General features: G+C 44.4%; 1 protein-coding gene across 1 annotated transcript; it reads right to left on the bottom strand.

Annotated features, from left to right (window-relative positions):
• Window positions 1-3875: 3875 nt before the first annotated feature.
• On the bottom strand, window positions 3876-18803 carry FGF16 (fibroblast growth factor 16). Its single transcript, XM_015812702.1, has 4 exons — window positions 18792-18803; window positions 16890-17187; window positions 7407-7510; window positions 3876-5010 (listed from the first exon to the last, which is right to left on the bottom strand). The coding sequence occupies exons 1-4, from the start codon at window positions 18801-18803 to the stop codon at window positions 4765-4767; spliced, it is 660 nt and encodes a 219-aa protein (XP_015668188.1). The 3' UTR covers window positions 3876-4764.
• Between the last annotated feature and the right edge of the window lie 7827 nt (window positions 18804-26630).

The raw sequence follows: 26630 nt of genomic DNA, 5'->3' as shown, positions 1-26630 counted from the left end.
CCCAGCAGACAATTCCTAGGACAGCTGAACTTTGATGGTCATACGGTCTAAGGTTTGCTGGCATCTGTTGGTGTCTGCTTCCTCCTCCTTTGGCATAAAGAGCTTCAGAGAGAAAGCAGATGTTCTTCCTTTCAGGACTTTTGATGCTAACGGCCTCTTTGGGATTAAATAAAAAGACAGCCCAATAATCAAGCAACAGATCTGTGAACACCTAGAAATAACAAAGCTATTACTGGAAGCCAACATGGCTTTGTCAAAAACAGATCATGCCAGACAAACCGTATTGCCTTCTTTGACAAAATGATTAAATTAATGGACCAGTAAAATGCTGTGAACATAGTATACTTGGACTTCAGTATTGATCAGTTTTCCAGCAATGCCAAATCTTTTTCCATGTCACGAATACCCCCAGAAATGTCAACTTTATTACACACCTTTGTGTCATCAGCAAAAAGGCAAATCTTACCTAGCAATCCTTCTGTTACATCACTTATACCCACACTGAACAGAACAGGATCTAGGACTGAGGCTTCAGACTGTCTGCTCAGACAGTGCTCCATTAACAATGACACACTGGGATCTGTCCCTGAACCAACTTCCTATCTTCTGAACCACCCACAGGTTACATCGTAGCCTCTTATGAGTTCACTATGTGGAACTGTATCAAATGCTTTGCTGAAATCCCCCCCCCTTTTTTTTTGAAGCTAGATTGCGCTGGATGGACAGATTGCTCTCCAAATTTTCTCCACTAGATTTAACAAGAAAATTGAATGAAATTGTACAGTTGGCAGAAAGCCTAATAATTTTCACAATTGTGGTTATGTAACCCTCACAAAGGAAGTTGGAAATATTTTATTCAAAAAAGCATGATTATATAAACCTCTAACAATATAGGCTAAAAAATGTTCTATGCTATGCAAAAGAATAGCCATCAGGATGAAGAGATTTTCCTTTTTTCATAATTCAATAGTATCTGTAGCTCACTGATAGTAACTTTGATTTATGCCATTCAATTAATATTGTACATTGGTGCACAGAAGGAATTATATTCCAATTTAGTAGACAGAAATGCTTTATTTACTTTTGATAGGTTGCCTGCATTTGTTCTCAGAAGTTCCTTATTTTCTTTCGTGAAACAAAAATTCATGAATATTTGTGTTTTATGGTTTTATGAACCATAAGCATATGACCATGACCATAATGGAAACTATTTATTGAAAAAGGATGACATTGTCTTACAGTAGTTGAGAGTTTTATTGGTGTTTCATTGAATATTGCAATATTACATTTATGTCTCCTGTATTACATTTATCCACCTGATCAAATTAGAATCAAGACATAAAAAATAAGGATCATCTCTGATGTGTAGTTGAAAAAAAGCTATCAAGGATTTAAAATTTGCCATAAATCCACTATAGATTTTCAAGATAGATGCCTGTTGCATTTGCTGTGCATGGGAATTACATTTATGTGAAATAGTTTTAGGATTGAACAAAAGATTAAAGAGGAATTTGGAGGTCAGTTTAGGGCAGGGAGTTCCAGCTGAAAACCTTCTGTGTCTGCTGCAGAAGGACTCGGTCGCTACCTCCAGAGCTGCAATGCCAAAGCCTTTTTGTACATTTCGTATACTTTCGCAAAGTCCCTAGCAAACTGAAAAAGGGACAGACACATCCTGATATACCATTAAATGTACATTGATTAAATTTTAAAAAACAAGGTACAGTGAAACAAAGCCATTTCACTCAGGTTACTAAGCCAGGAACCTTTTCATGAACCTAAATACTAATGGTTGGTTTTATTGAAGCACATCCTACGTCTCCTTTGAAGCAGAGCCTGCTCCAGAGCACAAGGGAGGTGAAAGATTCCAGGGAACAGACCTGCTCCACCCACACAGTCTTGGGAACTCCTTGGATGGCCTGACCACCCGGGCCTGCTGTGGCCAGGAGGTTACTTGAGGAAAGCCAGGATTTATAGTGATCTTTTCTTCTTCACTGGGGTGTTGGGGTGGTTCTTATCTCAAAATGGTGGGGAATGACATGGTTCATATATTAAAGATCATGGTCGGACGTCCACTGGGAGCATCCATATTATGATAAAGGATCAAAACAATTTAATGCATACTCTTACGCAAGACTATTATTGTCAGAACGCAGGAGGGCTGGCCAAACTCCAACTGAAACCTTTAATTCAGCCTTTATAAAAGTTGGGTGTGTTTCTCAGCAGATCTTCCCCCTGAGAGGAATAAGTGGAAGTTTAAAGGTAAAAAAATAAACACATATGTAGCAAATTATTTACAGGACACTAGATAATGTTTTAGGCAATGAAAAAACATGATTTCATCTTGGCCCTAGAATTCCCAGAGCCCTTTTTAGGGAAATCATCAAAGTGGAAAACAAGGAGAATTCTAGATTGTATTCAAGAGATTAAAACAGTCGTTTTCTTAGTTGTTATTTTCCAGATGTGTGAGATTTCAATTCCCCCGTTTTCTCCAGTAAGTATGACTGAAGGCTATGATGATGCAAAGAGAACCCTAATCCATCTGAATGACACTCAGTCAAAAAAGATAGGACTACAATGTCAGTTGGGATACAACATTTGAACCACTTAATTCTGTTACAGTCAAAAAAATAAGTAGGGATTAATAATTCGGTTACAGTTACATGCCAGGGGCCCAGAGAAGAAACCAAATGGAAACGGATTGAAATCTAAAGCTCTTCTAAAAATGATTATACAAATCTTTCCTGGCATGTTTATATTGTTTTCTTGGCAATGGCACAATGGCAGTTTGCCTTCTTCTGGTTTGTTTTTGCCTTCTCAGTCTAGCCTACAGCCGTGTTTCCCTACAGCAGAATTTTTCAATCTTGGCATCATAAAGATGTGAGGGCTTCAACTCCCAAACTGAATTCTTGAAATGAAAGTCCACACATCTTAAAGTTGCCAAGGTTGAAAAGCCCTGCCCTGGAGGGCCTCCCAATCCATGCCAAGCAAGTCGGATTCTACTTAGCACCCCAACCCAGCCCAGGGCAGTCTAGGAGAGGGTTCTTTCCTCGCTAACCTCACCCACATGATGGCCAGAGGAGAATTATCAGGATGAAAGAGGCATCCTGAGCAGAAAGTCCATGCGCCAACCATGCAATTATGGAGTTTATGGAGAAATTTCTGTTTCGTTTTATGTCCTTGTCTGTCTAAGACTGGTAGCAAGAAGAAACCTGGGATAGTTGAATCCAAACACTTATCTATGGCTTTTCTCAATTCTTCATTTTGAAAAAAAGTTGGACCTGTTGTACAAATGCAGTAGAAATGTCCTGGTAACATGTGTTATATGAGGTAAAAATTCTTAATAGAAAATGTCACACTAGCTTGTGATTTGATGGCTGCCATCTTTCAGGGCAGGATACCAGGAACTGGTTGCCCTCCAGAATCCCAGCAACCTCACCAGGTTAGCATGCTGGGAACTATAATGCAATACCATATGGGGAAGCTCTGGGCTTCCCACTCATGTTCGTTTCCCAGGTTGTGAAAATGATCCAATTGTTAACTTGGAGAAAACCAAGTCTATTTTTTTTCTTTAGAGGAGCAAATTCTGGGCAGCTCAAAAACAGATTTCCTACATGGGGGAAATGGATTTGTCACAAATGTAATTCAAATTTGGCTACAATTCTAAACTCACCTCTTTTAGTATAGTATAACAACTGAATAGGGCTAGTTTTGCAGAAATAGCTACAGAACCATCCACCAAGTGTATCTCTGCCTCTCTCCATCACTTACCATAGGATGTTTTCTGTAATTGTAGGTCTGTTCCACATTCATGGTTTTAAATCTTAAATTATGAATCAGTATGATTACAATAAATTAACAAGCCACCTGCAATATATAGACATTTTATTGCTGATAAACCTCTTTAAAGTCCCTTCCTCTTTTTCCTACATTAGTAGGACCTTATTCTTTCTGAAGAAAGTTGGATCATAATATCTCTCATTTAAAAAATAATACACACATATATATATTTATATATATATTTGAAATAAATAAATATATAAAATAAATATATTATACACTTTATAAATAGATTTGTCCTTACGAACAGTGTTGTGTTTCCATCTTAAAAATGTTTGTTCTTTGATCTCACCTCCTCCTTTCTGCTATCAGACTCCAACGGAAGGAAACACAAGCACGTCAAAGTGTGCGCTTGCACATATAAAGCCACATTCATGCACATCTTCCTGAGGAGCCAAACATCCAATAGATTTGGATTCTCCACTTTTACTACCATGCAAGCCCATGAGTTCTCAGATTTTGGATCACCAATATCTGGCAAGTCGCAAAGGACCAGCTTAGCAAGCAAGCTTTCCAACTTTTTGAGCACAATGCAAATTATTTCTGAATTCTTCTGTGCCCGGTTGCATAGCTCAGGATCAATGCTGCTGGTGGTTGTCAAGCACAATCTCTTCTGCTCAGTGTGAACGGCTTCCTCTTCTTAGCCCACCAAACTGTACATGTAATTGGAAAACGATCCTATGTAGGGTTCCAAGCTCTGCCCCATCCTGTTGTGCTCCCTGGGGACTCAATCCATCCTTCTTGTACCCTTCTTTGGAAGCCAAGGGATTCAAGGCAAGGGCTTCTCTATGCGTTAACTAGGCTTGCAGGAGGGGTGAAAGGAATAGGTTTATAGTGCTCCAGCAAAAACTTTGGAAACCCAACTGTGTGTATGCTACACCATCATGTGCATTCACACCCATATAGGCTCTCAAGCTGCAGGGAGTATCACCTGTAGCGGAGAAGGTCTCTGTACACTGCAGGTATCTTAGCAGGATCTACCGGCCTAGGTAAAAAATGAGTAAACTTTTGATGTCTCTTAGTCCTGAATCCTTCTCGGGGAGACCCATCTTTGTTCAAGGCAATGTAATACTGTCGCTCGGAATCAGTGTGCTTGTAGAGGGTCGAGGCATAGGTATTATACCAGTTTTCTTCAAATTGCTCGCGGAAAACACACTCCCGTGTGAGCTTCTTCTGTGTGAGCAGAAGGTGGGAAGGAAAAAAAGAGAGACATGAAAAACAATCCTAATAAAGGAAGGAAAAATCGCACTGACTCAACCCAAAGATGACTAATAACTATGATTGAGTGATTTCTATCTTGCCCTCCTTCCAAGATCAAGATGGAAGATTACATTGTCTCTTTCTCTTGTTCACCAGAACTTCTTGTATTAGGGCCGATTATTGTTCGATTATTGCAGTTCTGTGCAAAAAATTAGCCCGTCTCAATATCATCCTAAAGGAATGGAAGCTGACCCAAAATCCTACATGGCACAAAGTTCAACACATCTCCTATGGTTTCTAAACTTCTGGCTTTGCATTTTGTGCCAGCCCAGTCCAATGTGGCTTAAACAGCAAGTTGTGGTTAGAAATCCCTTGGCTTATCGTAATCTTTGATCCCACTGAAACTTTCTAATGTGGTCTAATGGTACGGCTTAGAAGCTGGCATCTTCCTCAGTCAATGATCAATGGCAACAATGTGCCTCTGTTGGAGATGATGGAAGTCGCTTCTTTGCCCTCCTCTTTTGGGGCTGTACTCCCATTACAGAAATTTAAAAAGCAAGTTGTCTACTTTTCAAGTTGCACTAGAGTGATCCAGAGACAGGATCAAAGAAATAAGAATTGTTTCACCAAGGAGCAAGTTATGCTGTGTGAATATTAAACTGTAAGAAGTTGTTGTTTCTAAATACTACTATAGGTCCACCAAGTCCCAAAGGAATAACTACTTAGTTGCTTGTGAAAATATTGAAACTGAGCCCTTGTATTCACATTATTCAATTTGAATTAATTATTTAGTCTTAGCTTTATTTTAAAGACTTAGTGTTTGATGTTACATTTTATTTACATTATATCTGTGTGATTGTTTCTATTCTATTCCAACTTGTTTCATATTGGACATTGGGGTGGTGTTCCTAGGACCACACGGCACCAACAAAAATGGGAGGGTGGACATCCCCTCCATCAGGGAAATATATTTCATATTACTTAACTTTACATGGAAGGGACCTGGATAGATCAGCGGGAAATCTCATCTGGAGAAACCACCTCAAACCACCACTTGTTGGGACCAGGAGGAAAGGCAGCTTAGGTAGTTTCCCTTCCCTAGCCTGTGGTAACAGGAGGACTGAGGATCAGCCTCCCCAGACATCACCTCCAACTTGGTACCCTGTTAATCTCTCCTGCCAAAAGATACTCTAGAAGGAGCAGGAGGGAGGTGTAGCATTCAAAGGGCTATGGACAAGTCGCCAGACTTTGGGTTATTAACAGAGGTGGGCAACCTCTCTTGTTTTGAAGTCACATGACTCTTACTGCCCCACCGGGGGGCACAGGGGTAGTGGTTGTCATCAGTGCTGTAATATTGGAATGAGGCTCATTTTTAGACCCTTTTGTTAGGATGGGGAATTTTTGTAGTGGGTGTGATTAAAGGGTAATATGGGTTCCCCTAAACCGGGGTAAGCAACCTCTGGGAGTTGAAGTCCACAAGTCATAAAAAAGCCAAGGTTGCCTACCCCTGCCCTAAACCTTCCAAAGCAAAACAAAACAATGAACTGATTTATGATGGTGGTTCAGTTTTTAAGAAGAAAGTAATGCTACTCAAAGAGAGTTCCCTCTTATAGAATTTTTGGCTAAATTGTAGTTTTATGACTTAGCCCTTAAACTATTTGTGAATTTACTGGTGGTCTAACTTCAGACAGATATTTAACATAGTTTATTGTGTTATCTGGATACATGTCTCTGTGTCTGTTGACTATTCCATATTTCACTATGTTAAGATTTGTAAACACAGCAACAAATCATTCCAATTTGTCTGGATTTAAGTTATTTACAGTCAATTTACAGTAACTCCCACTTAATTTGGTGAATCTGTTCTATACAGGTCCAAATACTGTATGCATTTCTCTGAAATTCAGATGTATATTTTTCCTGGAGGTATGTTGAAGATGGCATTTATGCTCTCATGAATCCCCAGTGTGCCACCGAAGGTCCCTGTGGAAGTTCCTCCTTGGAGTAGGAAGCTCCCTCAATGAGCACCCTTCTCCCCATAGTACTTTCATGTGAGGATGTGGCTCATACAAGGTGAGGTGGAAAGGAGTTACGTCATCTCCATTGTGGCTCTGGACCTTTGCAATTTAATCTGGAATTCTTTTTGCAGTTTTAATTTTGGTTTTTGCTATATATTCCCTTTCTCCTTCTCAGGAAAAAAGATGCCTGCAACTCATGGCTCTTCCCAGGGCCATAAGCACACCAGCTGTCCCATCACTTAGAATCCAGGCACTCCTTCAAATGCCCAACAGATCCAGGTTATTTAAGGGAGGTCATTCTGGATAACATCAAGTTCTGATAAGTCAGAAGGTTGTAGGAATCACACTTACCGATCCATACAGCTCCCCTCTCTCATTCATTCCAAGATAAAGGCCAGAATCCACTCCACGGATACTAACCAGTCCTACAGCCAAACTTATAAACTCCAAAATTCCTTTTAGAAATAATAAAAAAGAGAGTTACTTGAAGAATGAAAAAGGGAGAAAAAACTTCACTCTTCTTGATCAATGAACTTTCCAAACCATATCACTTTGGAGATTGTACAGAACCAGCCCTACTATCTCCTCGAGGATGTGAGGCACAGTCCTTTCATTTTGAAATTTTTCATACACACACACACACACACACACACACACACATCCACAGATAAGCCAAACCAAATTTGGGGTGTGTGTATCAGCACCTAAAATTCTCAGCTTCTCTGTAAGTATATCGTGCATATAACATGCATTATATATATATGGCTCCCGTAAAGAGTGTGATGAGCAGAGGCAAATCCTCTATCCCATCACTAACAAGCACAAAACTATACTCTTCTAGAAGCCCAGAGGTTCTCTCTCCCTATCCCTGATAGTTTTTTCTTGGTTTTTTATAAATGTCAGGAATTGCAATGACTTAGTACCTGCCAAGAGCACTAGATAACAATGTAAGAGTTCTATCCTAATATCTTTTCAGTGGCGAAACACAACGATGAATCATGACTCTCTTCACTGGAGGAAATATCTATAGTTCACTACTACTCCCCTATTCCTCCAATCCTGCTTGTAGACTTCTGAAAAAGCCTTACAGACAGTGGAGGACCTCAACCCAGAATCTCCTACTCATAAGAATGAAATTACTAAACTTTAGAGTTAAGGAAAAATTGGCAAAAGACATTTATTCAAACAGTAAAATGAAGAAACACCAATTTATTTGCAGAGTTTCTAGGATGTCCAGCCATTCTTGAGAGCATCATTAGAGTGCACTACACTTTCCTTTTGCAGCTCTAAGGTTTTTGAGTACTACTTGGAAGGGCATAATGCAATATATTTCAGGAGATATATAACGAGGCTTTCAGATTCATGAGGCAGTCACAAGAATCCTTGTGCAAACAAGGACATCATCAGGCTAAATCAGGGGTAGGCAACCTTGGCTCTTTTATGACTCACGGACTTCAACTCCCAGAATTCCTGGGAGTTGAAGTCCATGAGTCATAAAAGAGCCAAGGTTGCCTACCCCTGGGCTAAATGAACCCTTGGTAGGTGAGAGAATCATAGGATATCAGGACCGGAAGAGACCTTGTGAATCGTTGTCCAATCCCCTGCAGGGGTGGAATCTATTATTATAAGCTCATTCCAAAGCACCCTCTTGACTTTAAACCATGACTGCCATTGCCTCACTGTCCCGGAACAGTTCCGATACCCAAGTTGCCTTGCTTCAGAGAGGGATCTCCTGTCTTTCAACAAGCATCAAAGTTTTTGTGTTTGTAGGCCCACTAGAAAGCAGACCTGAACTTCACCTCTGAAGGCACAAAAGAACAGAATAACAGAGTTGGAAGGCACTTTGTAGCTCATCTAGTCTAACCCCACCCACCCAAGCAGGAGACCCTACACCATTTCTGACAGATGGCAGTCCAGTCACTTCTTGAAAGCTTCCAATGATGAAACTCCCACAACTTCTGAATGCAATCTGTTCCATTGGTTGATTGTTCCCACTGTCAAAAAAATTCTCCTTATTTCCAGGTTGAATCTCTCTTTGATCACTACTTTGATCCATCCGTTATTCCTTGTCTGGCCTTCAGGTACTTTGGAAAATAGGTTGACCCCCTCCTCTCTGTGACAGCCCCTCATATATTGGAAGACTGCTATCATGTCTCCCCTGGTCCTTTTCTTCACTAGACTAGCCATGCCCAGTTCCTGCAGCCATTCTTCATATGTTTTAGCCTCCAGGCCCCTAATCATCTTTGTTGCCCTTCTCTGCACTCTTTCCAGAGTCTCAACATCTTTTTTATAGTGTGGAGACCAAAACTGGATGCAGTATTCTAGGTGTGGTCTTACTAAGGCTTTATAGAGTGGTATATTTTGGGGCACATGGAAATGCCCACATAGCACCTGTCTGAAATTCTTACAGCCTCTGCACCTGGTCCAAAGAAAGCCCATCTGGAAAGTTTTGAAATCCTTTCCTGGCACTGTAGGATAGATTGGCAGTGTGCAGCTATGTGATCCTGGGAAAAGATGCAGCTGCTTTAAGGAGCTGTGGATGGGGCAGCCTTTGTTCCTTCACACTCTGAAGTACTCTTTGGCTTCTGAAACTGAAACACTGTAGTCCAACTAATAAAAAACTGAATGTTTCCCTATTTTTTAACAAACTCGCTGCTCTTGGGTGACCGAACAGCACCCTAAACCCATATTGGAGGATGCCCAGAGAAGGAACATCAGTCTGCTACTTCAATTGCTGGGAACATTTTTATATTGTTTCTGAAAAGCTTTTCTTCAATAAATTTATACAAGCACATACACACACATCACATATGTACAGGTGATTTCTTCTCTATTTTCTTTGAAATCATTCTGAGCAATGTTGGTCTATTCAGCCTATATTGCTCTGAGTTTTGGGAAAGGTTCTGAAGGTCCTAAAACAAATCCATAGATAGTCTGAGGCAGCCTTACTCATTACTAACCTCGGTGATTAAGATTCCAGATCCCAATGGGATAATGTCATACCCAGAGCAGGCTTCAGATTAAAGAAGGGAAACAGAAGTCTCTGCAGAGTCTGGTCAAAAAATCAAGATGGTGACTGTGATGGTATGATCAAAGTTCTCCACCTGGTCAAAACAGGTCGAGCTTTGACAGGATCACCATGGCTGCCATCTTGACTTTTTTGACTACACCCTGCAGCCAACCTGGGGGGAAAGGCCGATTCCTAGAGGTTTGCAACATTCAACAGCCAAATCAAAGTCAGCTTAGGTGCCTTTTAAACTTTTGTTCTCTTGCTTTTGCAGCTCTGGGCGTGGCCACTGGGAGAGGATCAAGAATCCACTTTCTCACGGTTTCAGTGGCCAAATGGGGTTTGTTTCCCAAGCCCTTCTTGCTCTTTCCTCCTGCAGCCAACTATTGTATATCCACTGCTCCGTTTCTTCTGTGGAGCCTCTCCGGATTGGCTTCTGGAATTCCTGATGCCTAGAAAGCCTCCCCCACAGCTGCCAGTCATTGTCCCGGCATTAGGACAATCGGTTCATGACAACTTTGGCCGGCCACTTGCACCTGTCTCTCCTTGTACAAGCTGAGCCCCAGGCCGGGCCAGCCCGGAGGGGGAGGCACTGGCCATGGGGTTTCTGAACAAGCTGGATGTTGTACTCGGATCTGCATATCTAAACTTTCAACACCCACCCCCACCCAACAGCTGCTTGGAAACAGGTGCACAGGGGCTGCATGTCAACACTGGAGGGATTGTAGGGGGGAGGAAATCTTCCCAGCAGCAGAGGGGCTGCTGGAGAAAAGAGGAATTCAAACAACGGCCCCATAGGCCTCCCCACCACCTGTGGATCAGGACTGCAGCAACCTCAGAAATTCTCGTCCCAAGCGAGGAATTGGGCTCTCTCGGGCAAAAAGAGGACACCTTTTCAGGTCTGGGGAATCAAGACCAGCGCTGGTGCAAACCCCTTTCTGCGCACGGATGAGAAGTACAAGGCAGCATGAGCAACATGTATACATACACACAAATGTGTTCCCAGAAATTTGCTTCTGCCAGAAGCCTTCTTATGTTTTGAAGTCCCTCGCCAGCCGCCTCGATCACCCGCTGCCTTTGAAGGTCGGCCAGGAGAAAGGCATGGCGGAGGGGACCTTCAGCCCCTCGTTTTTATCCTCTGTGCTGAGTCACAAAAGAGCGCATCTTGGCAAATGCTCCTCCTTGCTCAAAGCTAATGTCTGTTGTCAAGTCTCCAGGTGACCTCAGCTTCAGCCTTTATCTCACAGAATGGAACCATACCCTGGCCCGCCTTGCAGGATTGTTGTATACAACACAGACATATAACTGCTACCAACATTTACCCTGCTTCTGCTTCCACCACCACTGGCTGAAGTTCCCTGAGAGGACTTGCCCATAGACAACCAAGCTTCCTGTATTTTCACTAGGGTTTTGGGATCTCCCCTGCTCTTCCTCCTCCAGGAGAGCCAACTCTGCCCTCCAACAGTGGGGCAAGGGTAGTCAAAAGAAAGGCCACAATAGAAGGGCAGCTTCACCCCAGCTTCTATCTTCTCAGTCTGTCTTCTGTCCAAGCAACAATTGCCCATTTCAAGGATCTGCCAGTCATTTATATTTTGGGGACAGCTTCTTCCTAGTTTTCTGTCACAATCAGTCTGTCCTGCATTCAGTTAAAAACAAAAAAACAATTGCACAAAAACTAACAACAGAACCTTTCTGTTTAAAACACAGAAAAGAACCAGGAGGATAAACTGCTTCAAAAGAGTAGCAAGTTGACCTTTAAAAGATTCCCCAACTTTGAAATGGCTGCGTATAATGAAATAGAGAGGGCTGCAAGGCATGTTTTCCCCAGCTCTTTTCAAAGAGGGCAGCTTATAGCAGCAATGTTCTCAATTATGGCACATACTTACTCTCTCCCACTGCAGTAGCTGGGACTGGCCAGAGTAGAATGTGGCTTAGTGGCCCTGGAAAAGGTTCATTGGCCACAGAACTCAAGTTCAATGGTTGCCTTCTTGGAGAGGCTGGGGAAACAGTATCTGCATCCTTGGAGAGCTTTGACCATCACTGATCTGACAAGGCATGACAGAGGCGAAAGTACAGATAGTCCCCGACTTATGACAGGGCGTTTAGCTGTGTTCAAAGTTACAGACAACCTCCCTGGGGATACTTATGACTTGCATTGGAAGTTCCAATGGTCAGCCCCCTGCCCAATCAGTTGCCTTTGACAACTGGGCTGCATTGACGGCCATTTGTAGCGTCCCACAATTATGGAACCAGGTTTTATGACAGTTTTGCCCCAAACTATTGTTTACTTCCAGCTCAGAGCAAACCACTGGTGCATTTAATGTGATGTTTACTTAACAACTGTTTCAGTTACTTTATGACCACTGTGTTCATTTAACAAGCACCACAAAAAGGCCATAAAATTGGGTCAGTCACATGGGTGACCTGATTTTTAACTTCATGAGTTACGACCATGATGGGCAGGTTCCATTACAGCCATAACTTGAGGACTACCCGTTACTGTTTAGGATTATTAGGCAGTTCCTTGTATTCCCCACTTGCCAATTTTCAGGGTCGCTGCCCTATCTGCCTCTCAAGGAAATGCCCCACCTATGCCGGGTCCCAATGGCGCTACAGGCAACGGGAGATCAGCTGGGCAGCTGCAGCCGAAGGACTCCACAGCAGCAGCACCCTCCCCCAAAGGCCTCCTCTAGACTGACAGCGTTCAAATGGTGTTCTTGGGAACTGAAGGGTTCCTCGAGAATCATTCAGGGGTTCAACACGACAGTTTGTGTTCACAGGCTACGAAATGCATTACTGCAACATAACTGTAACATTCTTTTGCATTGCATGAGAAGATATGTTAATGGGTTCCTCCCTAGCTCTTCATACTGAGAAAGGTTGCTTGGATAGCTCAACTTTGAAGACCACTGCTAGATATAATGATTAATAGATTTTTTACCAAGCTGTTCTGGGGCTGTTCTATTTTAAAAGAGCAAGTTTACACCTGGACGGCAATCATCTACATAATGTTATCTTGCTGACCAGATCAGAGAGACGCTCATCTTAGTGCAATAAAGCTCTCGGAATGATGGTGCCTGAACATGAGAAATCTCTTCTTCAACAGTTGCAACTGGTGTTAAATCAGTTCAGGGTTGGCATTGCTGCCATCTACATAGTTGGGGGTTGTACAGAAAGACTATATTCCCCTGAACACCACTCCTTTGGGTTTCCAGCTGCTGGGAGAACAGATGAAGAATTGGGCTTGGTTGGTAGACCTTTCCACCATTTGGATCTTGCCATTGAGAAGGCGTTGTGCAAGACTCATTTTTCCCCTCAACCCCTAAGGATGTAGTTTTCAACCTATACCCAGATGCCTCCCAAGAATACCTCAAGAAAATCAATCAGAGAAAATCAATGAAAGTCAGGTCTAGTGGTTAAGGCACAAGGCTAGAAAGCAAGAAGCCACGAGTTCAAGCCTCGGCCATGAAAGCTGACCAGGTGACCTTCAGCTGGTCACTCTCTTTGCCCAACTCATCTCACAGGGTTGTTGTGGGGGAAATAGGAGGTGGAAGGTGTGTTGGATATATTCACCACCTTGAATTATTTATAAAAATAATAAGGATGAGATATAAATAAATAAAATCATGGCAAAAAATCTCCATAAGACAGCTTGGCCACCATCTTCCCTCCAAAAGAGAGGAAGTTAGTATTAGTCAGATCACATCTGGAGCACCGCGTGCACTTCTGGATATCGTAAGGAAATACGTTGGCACATTGGAGCACGTCAGAGTCAGAGGAGAGTAACCAAGATGAAATGAGGCCTGGATGGAAAACTGAAGAGGAACAGTTAGAGAGGTTGGCTCAGCCTGGAGAAGAGTAGACGCTGGGGAGACAGGATGGCCTCCTTCAAGGATCTGAAAGGCTGAGATGGAGACAAAGGGCAGGATTGTTCAGAGCTGTTCCACGAGGCAGGACCAGAAACAAGGGGGTTGGTTTCATCCAAATGTTCCACATGAGCTTTTCCTAAACTAAGGCTATTCAACCATGAAACAGACTGCCTCAGACAATGGTAGACTCTGCTTTATTGGAGGACTTGGGGAGGGACAGCTGATGGATTTCTGCATTGGTGGGGTTGAGGTCCAACCCTTCCAGTCTACATAACCCCTTGGTTGGAACAATGATGCATCTAGGTGAAGTCTGGGTGAGTCCATGTACCAATCCTCTGTGATAAATGGTCTCTTGAGAGACACATCAAAGCTACCTATATGGCTATACAGAGCCACTGTCTGCAGCAAAATTTCTCAACCTCAGCAACTCAAAATTTCTGGACTTGAGATTCCAGCCAGGGTGCTTTAAGAATTGCAGCCTTCAGCTCCTAGAATTCCATTCTGGCTGGGAAATACTGGGAGCTGAAATCCACCAGTTGTGAAGTTGCTGAGGCTGAGAAATGCTGGTCTATGGGGCAGTTTCTATCTAGGCCGTCTCATTCTGGTCGCTCTCTGGCGCAGCTGTGGCTTGGCAGGCCTTCTCCTTCTGCACAGAAAGCCCAGACGGCAGGAGGCGTTTCCCAGTCCTGGTCCAACATGGTGCCGCTTGGTCCTTCAGTCAAGGGCAGCTGGCTGCAGAGCTACCTGTGTAGACTCAGCCTATCCAACTCTATCCTGCTAGCCCGATTGGCAACTCACTGCAAGAATCTCCCTGCAGGTTGCTTCCTTCTTCCACTTAGTTATAAGCACCATCTGTTCCTCTCCACAAAGAATCCAAATCCAGAACTCTGCGGCAACCAAGCCTAAAGACCAGGCTCGATGTCTCTGAGCCTGCTTTCCTGGCTGAAGGGTCCCTTCCCAGATCCCTCGTGGAGAAACAGGCGGCACGTTGTCTATGCTAACACCTGACCTAGTTCCTTTTTTTAACAGATGGCTGGATCCAGGCAAGGCAAGACAGATGGCAAGGATTTAGCCAATCTTCTTTGAATTGTTTTGTCTACCATTACATCAAAATATGAAACTCCTTCAGGTTGGGGTCAAGGGGAAGTTAGCCAGGTGTAAAACATCTGGTTCAGGCATTACTGTATTTCTAATAATTCATTTGATTCCCAACAGGGATCCTGAAAGTTTTCTTGGAAAATAAAATGAGAGACTGCGCAATCTTCCCATTGTCTTCTGGCAAAAGTGCCTTTTTGACTGGCACTTCGACCAAGGCTGCCATTTTGTAAGTGTGTCCATAACATTCTCTCCAAGTTCGAATCACACCCATTGACCCCCAAAAGTTGTGGCTCTCTGTTCTTTACACTTTACCAACAACATTGTTTTATCCGAAATCATGCTTAATCTTAGGTATAATTAAGATCTATTGAAGTCCTGTCTTGTGGCCTGTCTCCCCCGCTTGGCCTACAAGAAATCCAGAATGAACACCTGGAGACTTTCTGCAATTCATACTACTTCCTTTGAACTACTCAGGGCTGTGGGAAAGCAGATGAGGCCGGCCTGCCAGGTTCCTTCTGCCCCCTGGGTCCTTAACCAATTCCCCCAGCTCTTCCTCCGGTTACAACAAATCACGCTTTGTTTGGGAGAAGCAGGACATAATATTTTAAATCAGAAGCCAGTTCCCATGTACGTAGCTCGATACCAGCAGCTGAAATACTTACAGAATGCTAAAATGTATTGGATGACCCTGCTTGTCTGCAGAAAACAGGCATGGCTGCTGCTGCCTTTAACAAAAGGGAAGGGAAAGTGACTTAATTCTGGAGAGGAGCTGGTATCCCTGCCCTGCGGTAACTCCTTGTTCTGGGAGGTAAAGCCATTCCCTCTCCCCTGCTTTTCCAGCTAAATTTGCTTAAGGTTGCAGACAGGAACATTTTCTTCATCCCTAAAAGCTTGTTTAACCCCCCCCCCTCCCTCCCTCCAGAAACTGGTTAGGGAGAAAGAAGGGGCTGAAAACATTCAAAGAGAATTCAAACAACCCAAAGAAAGCCGACCTAGTCTTAATAAGGAGGTAAACTCTGTTCCATAACTTACTTTCGAGTCAGTCACCTTAAGACTGAGCTGTAGGTGGGTCCCCTTTGTTGCAAACAATCGCGTAGCTGTTATAAAACGGGGCGTCTTGCAAGGCAGGAAGGCAGAACAAACCAGAAACCGCGAGGCGGGGAGCGGGGTCCGAGCGGCCCGGTCAGAACAGGGGCCGAGAGCCGCCAGCACCTCCGTCCCCAGGCTCGCTCCGGCCTCGGCCAGCGGCAGAAACGGCACTCCTGCACCGCCCGCAGCGCTTCTAGCACTGTAACTGAATCGCCCGCCGAGGCCAAGGGACCCCGAGCTACGCCTTGCCCCCCTCCCGGGGCTGCGAACTCCGAAACGCCCCGGGCGAGAGAAGCGCAGCGCTGCGCTCCCGCTCGGCGTCCGCCCCGTCCGTCCCCGAAGCACCTGCTGCTTCTCCGGCACTCGGGCCTCCCGTTCTGGGCAGCGGCTCCTTCCCGACCCTCCCGGCTTTGCGAAGGGAGGCCAACCTGTCCGCGCCGGCAAATCGCCTGGAGCCGCCGAAGCCTCGCAAACGCCGGGAAGGAGGCCGACCGTCGCGGCGCCGCTGGGCCCTCGGGGCGCGCGGCGTTTGGAGCCCTCCAGAGAGGCGGGTCGCCGCCGGGAACGCGGAGCCGGGACACCTGCCGGGGGGCGGCGGTTCCCAGGAAGGGCGCGGGGGTCAGTCCGGGAGGCGGCGGGAAAGGGACCACGCCGGGCGAAGGAGCGCAGCGGCTGCGCAGAGTCCGCGGGCGCCGCTCCCTCCCCCGCCACTCCCGGCCCAGAGGCGCCCCCGCCCCGGGAGTCCCCCCCGCCGACGGGCCCCGGGCTCACCGAAGCGGCTGTGGTCCTGCCGGGTGCCGCGCACGGTGCCGTTGGGGAAGAGCTCCAGGTGGAAGCCCATCCGGCAGTAGAGCTGCCGCCGGCGCAGGATGCCCTTCAGGTGGGCGAAGTCGGTGGGCGAGCCCCGCTGCAGCCGCCCCTCGATCTGCCCCAGCCGCTCGGTCAGGAAGCCCGGCGAGTCGGCCAGCGGCGCGGTGCCCAGCGACGACGAGAAGCCGTGCAGGTCCAGGGAGCCCAGGAAGCCCCCCACCTCGGNCCTGCCCCGCCGCCGTCTCTGCCCGAGACCGCCCTGTGGCTGGAGGGGGGCATCGGAGAGCCGCTGCGGCCCCGTCCGTGGGCACGGCGAAGCGCTTCTCCCTTGCCCAGCAGCCGGCTCGGGTGCCGGGGACTGAGCTCCCCATCAGCCACGCCGGGGCGGTGGGTCGGGCCGCGCTTGCTCGAGGTTCCGGCGCGGCGAGGCTCCGGCGGCTCTTTTCGGCGGGAAGAGGCGCGTCCGGGCTGTGGCGGCCCCGGGAGCCCGCAGCAGCCGCCCGGACGGCGCAGGGTTGGGCGGCGGAGACCCTCCAGCCACGCAGCGCCCCTTTGCCGAGCAGCTCCTCGGCCCCCAGCCCGAAGGCAGAGCCGCGCCGGCCGGGTGCCGTTGCCCGCTCGGGCGCTAGGCGGCGCTGTCGCTCAAGGCTCGGGCGGCTCCCGCGCCCCGCCCCCGCCCAGCGGCCCGTCGGGGGGTCGCTGCGCTGCGCGGCTGCTCCGGGCGCGGAGCCTTGTGCGAAGGTCCGCGCGTTGGGCAGAGGCCGGCTGGGGTGTGGCTCGGTCCCTCGATGGTGGCCAAGCGCAGGCCGAAGGTGGCCTCAGGTGGGGCTGCGCCGCTGGTGACGTCGGGGCGGCGGCGTTAGGCGCGCAAATGGCAGCCGAGCCCCGTCCCCGGCGCAGAGAGGGGATGAATGCGGAGCCTGTTTCTGGGCTGCAGGCCACGCTTGTTCCGACCTGGGAAGAACCCTTCACTTTCTCCTCCCATCAAGCAGGCAAGCAGGAGGCCCGCGTGCCGTGGGGGTCACCCCCTCGCCGAAGCTGAGGCGCCCCTTTTCTGGGGTCCCCAGAGCCGCCCAGAGGCCCCCGCCTTGGCCGAGGAAGTCTCTCTGGCCCCGTTCAACCCCCCCTCCCCCGGGGGCCCTTCCTTGCCGCTGGCCGCCCCCTCCGGGCGCGCCCGAGGAGCCGGGTCGGATTCCGCCCTCCGCCCCCGCCTGGCTGCCCCCCCCCAACCCTCGCCCCGAGCAGCCGGCAAACGACGTCCCGACTTGCCCGCCCGGGCCTTTCTCCGCAGGGCCCCAAACGGGCGAGACCCGGCTGGGCGGCCCAGAGCGCCCAAAACCTGGGTCAGCCTGTGCACGGAATGCTGGCTCAGCCTTTCAGGTCACCCGTTTTGTTGGTTTGGGCATCAGCCATCGTTGTTTAGAGCTGTCAAATCTGGGCTGCAAAGACGCCCAGAAGGTGGCACAGATGGCGATGAAGGTTGGCATCCATTGAGGGGCAAATCGCTCAAGTGTCCGCATCTTTTTCCTTACGATGCTGGGAGTTTGAAGAAAGGTTCTTTTTACAATATTGGTGATTGTCAGACTCTTTAGGAATATGTGACATATATATTAAGTATATTGATCAATTGAGCACCTAAAAGGCATGCGTTTTTTTCAACTTTACCCTCAAATAACAGTATACTATAAATTCTAGTGGTTGGTTATCCCTTATTATAGATGCTCCCATAGAAAAAAGGAGCATTAATTGTTGTGCTGAAGGTGACTCACAGATGAGCTGAAAAGCAGAGCAGTCTGTGTGGACGGAGCTGGTCCTGCAAATAACTCTGCCCATATGAGAAGCCAGGTGGAAGTGCCGTGGTACCTCAATATTCATCGTTAATGGGTTCCAGGAGGCACACAGAGTGCCAAAAACAAGAATCCAACAAACTTTTCCCACAAGGAGTAAAATAAATGAATTTAATGCTTTCCCAAACCAAAGACAATGCATGTATGTAAAAGGATAAGGTTGTACATCATTACATGAGAAATAAAACTAAAAATTAATACTTTCTAAAAGAAAACTTCACTTTACCTGAACTGAGATTTTTTTTAATTATGAAACCAGCTGTGGCTGGCCTTAAATACTTTAGCAATCTCACTTGGTGCCAGTTTGTTTTTCCAAAGAGAGGCTTTGCTTTTTCACATATCGTGGCTTCCAATACGCTCACCTGGTAACTGCTTCTCTTTTACCCAAATTAGTAACACCTTTTCAACTTTTTCACAGAACTGCAAAACTACACAAAATGGCCACAGACCCTAAGGCAAGACTGCAAGATGATGTGCACAGGGCTAGAGCTACTGCCTGACTCAAGGTGTGACCCTTTGTTTCAGCAGGAAAGGGTAGCGAGTCAGCAGGTAACTGACACCAACAAGTCCTAGCTTGCACCTGGAGCACCCAAGAAACAACCAGGACCAGGACAACATTTCCACATCAAAATGCGTCAAGTACCAAACTCCACAAATTTTAAAGCAGTTGAGTATCAAAGTATGACTATATGAGAATAAAAAGGAAGGGCTGGATTGATTTGATGAGTAGTTGCAAGGACGGTTGTAGATCCAACTCAGTGTAACATCATGGCCTCTTTGCCATGTCTCCAAAACTGAGGGGGTGACAATATACCTCTGTGCTTTACATTTTTCTAACCCATCAGAAATTTAAATCTTTCTTTCTTTCTTTCTTTCTTTCTTTCTTTCTTTCTTTCTTTCTTTCTTTCTTTCTTTCTTTCTTTCTTTCTTTCTTTCCTTCCTTCCTTCCTTCCTTCCTTCCTTCCTTCCTTCCTTTTTCTTTCTTCAGAACAGGTAAACTATTCCTATGTTTTCCTTTCCCTTCTGAAACCTGGGAATATTATCCCCATGGCCGGTCATTTTAATCAGCATACATTTTTTTCCTGACCTTGGGTCACTTTTCCCTCACTATTTCTCTTGTCCTTCAGCCTACATCTTGCTGAGCAAGTGGCAGTATCTCCAATCTCCTTTTTCTCTCTGTGATTCTAAGTTGTTTCCTTTTATAATATATACATGTCCCTCTTCTGAGGCCAGTTCTAAGTAAATCTGTCAGTGTAGAAGGGGCTCTTCCAGCATTTGTAGAAACAATGAATAAATTTGCCAAGCATGCATTACACTATTGGAAATTTCTTGCAAAAAGCAACTGCAAGCTTCAACAACTTCAATTTATACTTTAATTATATATTTTTTGTTTTTTTAGATATTTCATTTTATATTTTCTTCTTAGATATACTGCTTAAATCTTTAACATTCACAGTAGAAACCCAATTTTTGGTAAAAGAAAAACATATAATTGATATAACCAATGTAAATATTATAAATTAATATTTAATTTTACATTTAGAATTATTTAAAAGAAAAAAGAGAAAGTGATAATGGGGCAAGTTAAAATGCAAAGTTGCAGAACATTGAAATTTCTTTTGCAAAACAGTTTGAGCAAGAAAATTTTGATCTGGAAATGAAATATAAAAGCCACAAACTATAAAATGCCATTAAAATAAGTAATGACTTGATACAATCACAGTCATGCCAGATGAAAACAAAACAGAACAAAACAAAAAGCCAAAATTTCTGGATGTCTCAGTATAAAAGAATAAATTCAAGGAAAAGGATGGCAACCCCTCCGCCAACAACAATGGGGAGGAATTCCCCCCCCCCTTTCAAGGATGGTCTTTATAGACGCTAACCTTGTGTAATTCTAGGGGATTATTCTGGGGTTGCAATTGCTATCTGAAATTCATCCTCACATTTGCTCTGATGAGAAACATATTTTGGCTGTCAAGGATGGGGGAAGTGGGGAATAGATTTATACAAGTAGAAATTAAAAAATTGCCAGAGGAATGACAATGCGAATTAAGAAATCCTCTAGTTTTACAGCTGAGCTATAAATGTTTTGGGTGGTTGATAATGGAGAGAGTTGGATGGCCCAAATCAAGTTTTATATGGTCAAACTAGCCTGACCTTTTATGTAAGTGTTTTGCAAATCTTTCTGATTTACAGGTGGGCCAAATTATTGCAGTTTGGAATTTTAATTTAGTTTTAGATCCAATTCTCAAGAAAACTTTAGAAAAAATAAATTCTCAGAGTGGTCATGCTTTTCATGCAAGTGTGTGGCAATTTAGCAATTTCCATGGTTCAGAGCCTGGATTGGTTTGGTCGGACTGCCTGTTCCTTGCTGTCTCTCCATCTGGTGAGACCTGATCAGGTTGGCCGCTATGAGCCTCATCACTTAACTCATCACCTGGTGGGGGCAAAGAGATGTGATGCCATCCCTGCTACCTGGAACACCGGAATAACAGAATAACAGACTTGGAAGGGAGCTTGGAGGTCTTCCAATATGGTCACTCTCGCCCAAAGTTCCAGAAACTTCAACCCCCTCTGTCACTTTTTCTCTGTTAGTAAGAATTAGGTCCAATACAGCTTTTCCTCTGGTTCCCTCCTCTACCTTTTGGATGACAGAGTTGACAGCTAAGTTGGTCAGGAATCTGTTCGATCTCCCACTTGCTGCAGAATTTGTCTCCCATTCGATATCAGGATAGTTGAAGTCTCCCATTACTACTGTTTTCCTACATAGATTTATTAACTGGTTAGCAAAAAGTTCATCTGTTTCTTCTGCTTGGTTGTGTGGCTTGCAGTATATGCCTATAGCAATGTCATTCTTTTTTCCTTTTATATTGACCCATATGCATTCTACGAGGCTTTGATTCTTGGTTTTGTGCATTTCTGTAGAGATGTAGTGATCTCAAACTTTGAGTGTTTGCGTATGGGCATCGCAGTCCTGTGTGGCTGACCCTGGCTATGCTTCCTATATCTCCTACTTTATTTCTGAGTTTTTCTTTCTTCCGATCACTCCCTACTAACTAAGTAAGTGCCATTGAGGGATACTCGTTGAGTACGGTTTGTCAGCCAGTTACAGATCCATCTGGTGGTGATGTTGTCTATTCCACCTTTGTCTAGCTTACCAAGGAGTATGTTGTGGTCTACTTTATCAAATGCCTTACTGAAATCTAAGTATACTACGTCCACAGCATTTCGCTGGTCTACTAGTTTAGTCACTTTATCTAAGAATGAAATAAGATTGGTTTGGCATGATCTGTTTTTAACAAACCCGTGCTGGCTACTAGTTATAAATTTGTTTGCTTCTAGTTGTTCGCAGGTCTGTTTTTTTATTATCTTTTCTAGGATCTTCCCAGGTATTGATGTTAAACTAATTGGTCTGTAGTTTCCTGGGTCCGTTTTTTCCTGGTGCTCCAGGATTTTTGAAAGATATGGTGCAATGGTTCTGAGATAATATCTGCCAGCTCCTTCAAAACTCTGGGATGTAATCTATCGGGTCCCAGTAATTTATATTCATCAAGGTTGGATAGGTGTTCTCTTACCATTTTCTTGCTTATTTTAATTTTTGTTTATAGTTTGTCTTTTGCAGTGGTTTTTTTTTGGTATGTTGGGCTATAGTTTCTTTTTTTGTGAAGACTGATGCAAAGTATGAGTTAAGCAGCTCTGCTTTCTCCCTACTGCCTTTCATTTCCTTGCCATCTTTTCTTTTTAGTGGACCTAGAGTTTCCTTAACTTTTTTTCATGTTAATATGTTGGAAGAAACTTTTTTTTTATTATCCTTGATTTCTGTTGCAAGTCTTTGTTCGTTCTGAGCCCTTGCTTTCCTGACTTCATCTTTTCATGTTTTGGCTGTCTGCTGATAATTGGCCTTAATTATGTGCCCATCTTTCCATTTTTTGTCCTTTTTGTCTTTCAGTTTGTCAGAGAGATCTTTGAGCAGCCATGCTGGTTTCTTTTTGAATTTCTTGTTTTTCTTTTTCAGTGGTATTGTGCTGATTTGGGCTTTTATGATCGCATTTTTCAGAGTTTCCCACGCTTCTTGGGTTGTTTTCCTCTTTAGGATTTTCATCCATGGAATCTTTCCTAGGTTCTTTCTGAGTTTGTGAGGCTTTTTTCTTACATTAGTTCACCAAACCCTCAACCTCCTTGCAGTAAGCACCCTCATTGTCATCTTGAATAAGACCCACTACTGTTGTATTGTTCACATACTTCACAATATGGTTAGTGGCAAACGTAGCACAACAGTCATCGGTCAACAGGATGAACAGGACCTAGGATGTAGCCCTGAGGAGAACTTGTGCTCAAGAAAATAGTGTTAGAAATGTTTGTTCCAGCTTGAACATACTGGGGTCTGTCAATAAGAAAATCAAGAATCCAGTTGCCCAAAGGAATGTTTAAGCCTAAAAGACCCAGTTTGTCTACTAGATGCTGGGGAATGATTGTGTTAAATGACGAACTGAAGTTGACAAACAGCATACGCACATGAGTATTTCTTTCCTCTATTTCTTTTCTAGTTTATCAAGAAGTAGGCTGTGGTCTACTTTGTTGAATGCCTTGCTGAAATCTAAGGATACTATGTCCACAACATTTCACTGGTCCACTAATTTAGTCACTTTGTCAAAGAATGAAATAAGAGTGTTTGGCAAGATCTGTTTTTACAAACCCATGCTGGCTACTAGTTATAACTTTATTTGTTTCTAGAAGTTCACAGATCTGTTTTTTATTATTTTTTTCCAGTATATTCCCAGGTATTGATAGACGGATTGTTCTGAAGTTTCCTGGGTCTGTTTCCCCCCCCTTTTTTTGAAGATGGGAACTACATCAGCTCTTTCCCAATCCTCTGGCAGTTCCCTGGTGCTCCAAGATTTTTTGAAAGGTCTGGTACAATGGTTCTGAGATGACATCTCCAGCTCCTTCAAAACTGTGGGATGAAATCCGTCAGGTCCTGTTGATTTATATTCATCAAGATCAAACAGGTGTTTTCTAATCATTTTCTTGCTTATTTTCATTTTTATTTCTAGTCTGTCTTTTACAGTTAGGTTTTTGGTAGGTTGGGTTATATTTCTGATGCAAAGAATGAGTTAAGCAGCTCTGCTTTCTCTCTGCTGCCTGTTACTTCCTTGCTGTCTTCTCTCTTTAGTAGACCAACTGTTTCTTTAACTTAGTTTTTGTTATTTATATATTAATTTTTTTATTATTATTATCTTTGATTTTTGTTGCAAGTCTTTGTTCATTCTGAGCCTTTGCTTTCCTGACTTCATCTTTTGCTGATTCGGGCTACCTGCTGATATTCTGCCTTAGTTATGTGTCCCTTGTTTTAATTATATTTGTTGTTGTAATTATATTTAAATCAATTAAATTCTAGTCAATTCATTGATTTAAAAAAAACAGAAAATTAAAGAAGAGAAGTTATTATTTTTAGCACTTCAGTTATTGGTTTTTCTATCTGAGAATCATTACATTGTTTGAATTACTATCTCAGATCATGAGTTTTAAAAAAGAAAATTCGAGCCAGTGTAAAATGAGACTATATGGGTAATCCTTGTTTAGCAACCACAACTGGGACCAGCAGCTCAATTTTTAAATGAAATGAAATGATCGTTACATGAAACTATGAATATGATATAACAATAACAACAACAACAACAACAACAACAACAATAATAATAATAATCCTGAAAAGCATTAAAGGAAAATGTGATAACTTGCCTATGTCCGAAAAGTCCCATGACTTTTCGGACATAGGCAAGTCATATTTTTTACACAATGCCCAGTGGATTAATTTAGCAACTCGGTCATGTCTAGATTTGTAATCAGTTTGCGCGATTTTCCTACACTCATAAATTAGGTGTGAAACAGTTTCAACTTTGTCATTGCAAAGGGTGGGAAAAGTTGTTGAGAATGAGAGGGTGAAGTTCTTGTGGGGTTTTCGAATACAGACAGATCGCCATTTGGAACACAATACGCCGGATACCACAGTTGTAGAGAACCGAAGCATACAGCTTATTGATATCGCTGTACCAGGAGATGCCAGAGTTGAAGAAAAAGAACTGGAAAAAATTATGAAATATCGCGACCTGGCCATCAAAACTGCGCGATTATGGATGAAACGTGTAACAGTGGTACCCATTGTCATCAGGGCACTGGGAACTATGTCCAAAAACTTTGCAAAATACATCGAGAAACTGCAGCTTCCTGCAATAACTCCAGCAATGTTACAAAAAACTGCTACTCGGAACATCTTATATTTTAAGGAGATACCTGGTTGACACCTAGGATGCTGGTAGCAACCTGTGTCAACGATCAGCACGAGCCAATTTGAATGTTCAGTTGACTGAGGTTCATGTCTAATGAATAAAAGTTAATAATAATAATAAAGTTGGAAGGGATCTTGGAGGTCATCTAGTCCAACCCCCTGCTCAGGCAGGAAACCCTACACCATTTCAGACAAATGGCTGTCCAGTCTCTTCTTAAAGACTTGCAGTGTTGCTTCTGGAGGCAGATTCACTGCTTCTGGAGGCAGATTGTTCCACTGATTAATTATTCTAACTCAGGAAATTTCTTAGTTCTAAGTTGCTTCTCTCTTTGGTTAGTTTCCATCCGTTGCTTCTTGTCCTACCTTCAGGCACTTTGGAGAATAGCTTGACTCCCTCTTCTTTGTGGCAGCCCCTGAGATATTGGAACACTGCTATCATGTCACCCCTCATCCTTCTCTTTCAGTGGTGGCGAACCTATGGCACGTGTGCCAGAGGCGGCACTCAGAGTCCTCTCTGTGGGCACGTGTGCTGTGCCCCGGAGATGGCAAGGGACTGGTCCCCGCCGCCCTGGCCCCTGCCATGACCACCGCAGCCATGCCCACCCAGCACCCGGTGATAAGTGGGTTTTGGGTTGCAGTTTGGGCACTGGGTCTCTAAAAGGTTTGCCATCAGTGGACTAGACATACACAATTCCAGCAACCGCTCCTTATGTGTTAGCCTCCAGTCCCCTGATCATCTTTGTTGCTCTTCTCTGTACTCTTTCTAGAATCTTAACATCTTTTTTACATCGTGGTGACCAAAACTGGATGCAGTATTCCAAGTGTGGCCTTACTAAGGCCTTGTAAAGTGGTATTAACACTTCACGTGATCTTGATTCTATCCCTCTGTTAATGCAGCCCAGCACTGTGTTGGCTTTTTTGGCAGCTACAGCACACGGCTGGCTCATATTTAGGTCATTGTCCACTAGGACTCCAAGGCCCCTCTCACAGTTACTACTATTGAGCAAGGTACCCCCTATACTATATCTGTGCATTTGGTTGTTCTTGCCTAAATGTAGAACCTTGCTTTTTTCACCATTGAATTTCATTTTATTAGATAGCGCCCAGTGTTCAAGTTTGTCAAGATCCTTCTGTATCTTAAGCCTGTCTTCTGAAGTGTTGGCTATTCCTGCCAGCTTAGTGTCATCTGCAAATTTGATAAGTTCCCCATCTATTTCCTCATTCAAATCATTGATGAAGATGTTGAAGAGCACTGGGCCCAGACAGAGCCCTGGGGCACCCCACTACACACTTCCCTCCATGTAGCTGTGGTTCCATTGAGGACCACACGCTGAGTACAGCCGATCAGCCAGCTACGGATCCATCTGGTGGTGATGCTGTCTAACCCACATTTTCCTATCTTATCAAGTAGTAGTTTGTGGTCTACTTTATCAAATGCCTTCCTGAAGTCCAAGTAAATTATATCCACAGCATGCCTCTGGGCCACTAATTTTGTCACCTGGTCAAAGAATGCAATAAGATTTGTCTGGCATGATCTGTTTTTGACAAACCCATGTTGGCTTT

The sequence above is a fragment of the Protobothrops mucrosquamatus genome, unplaced genomic scaffold (genome assembly GCF_001527695.2).
Source record: "Protobothrops mucrosquamatus isolate PMUCROS unplaced genomic scaffold, P.Mucros_1.0 scaffold108, whole genome shotgun sequence".
Classification (NCBI taxonomy): domain Eukaryota; kingdom Metazoa; phylum Chordata; class Lepidosauria; order Squamata; family Viperidae; genus Protobothrops; species Protobothrops mucrosquamatus.
The sequence above is the reverse complement of the archived record's forward strand: the minus strand, read 5'-3'. Positions and strand labels throughout refer to the sequence as shown.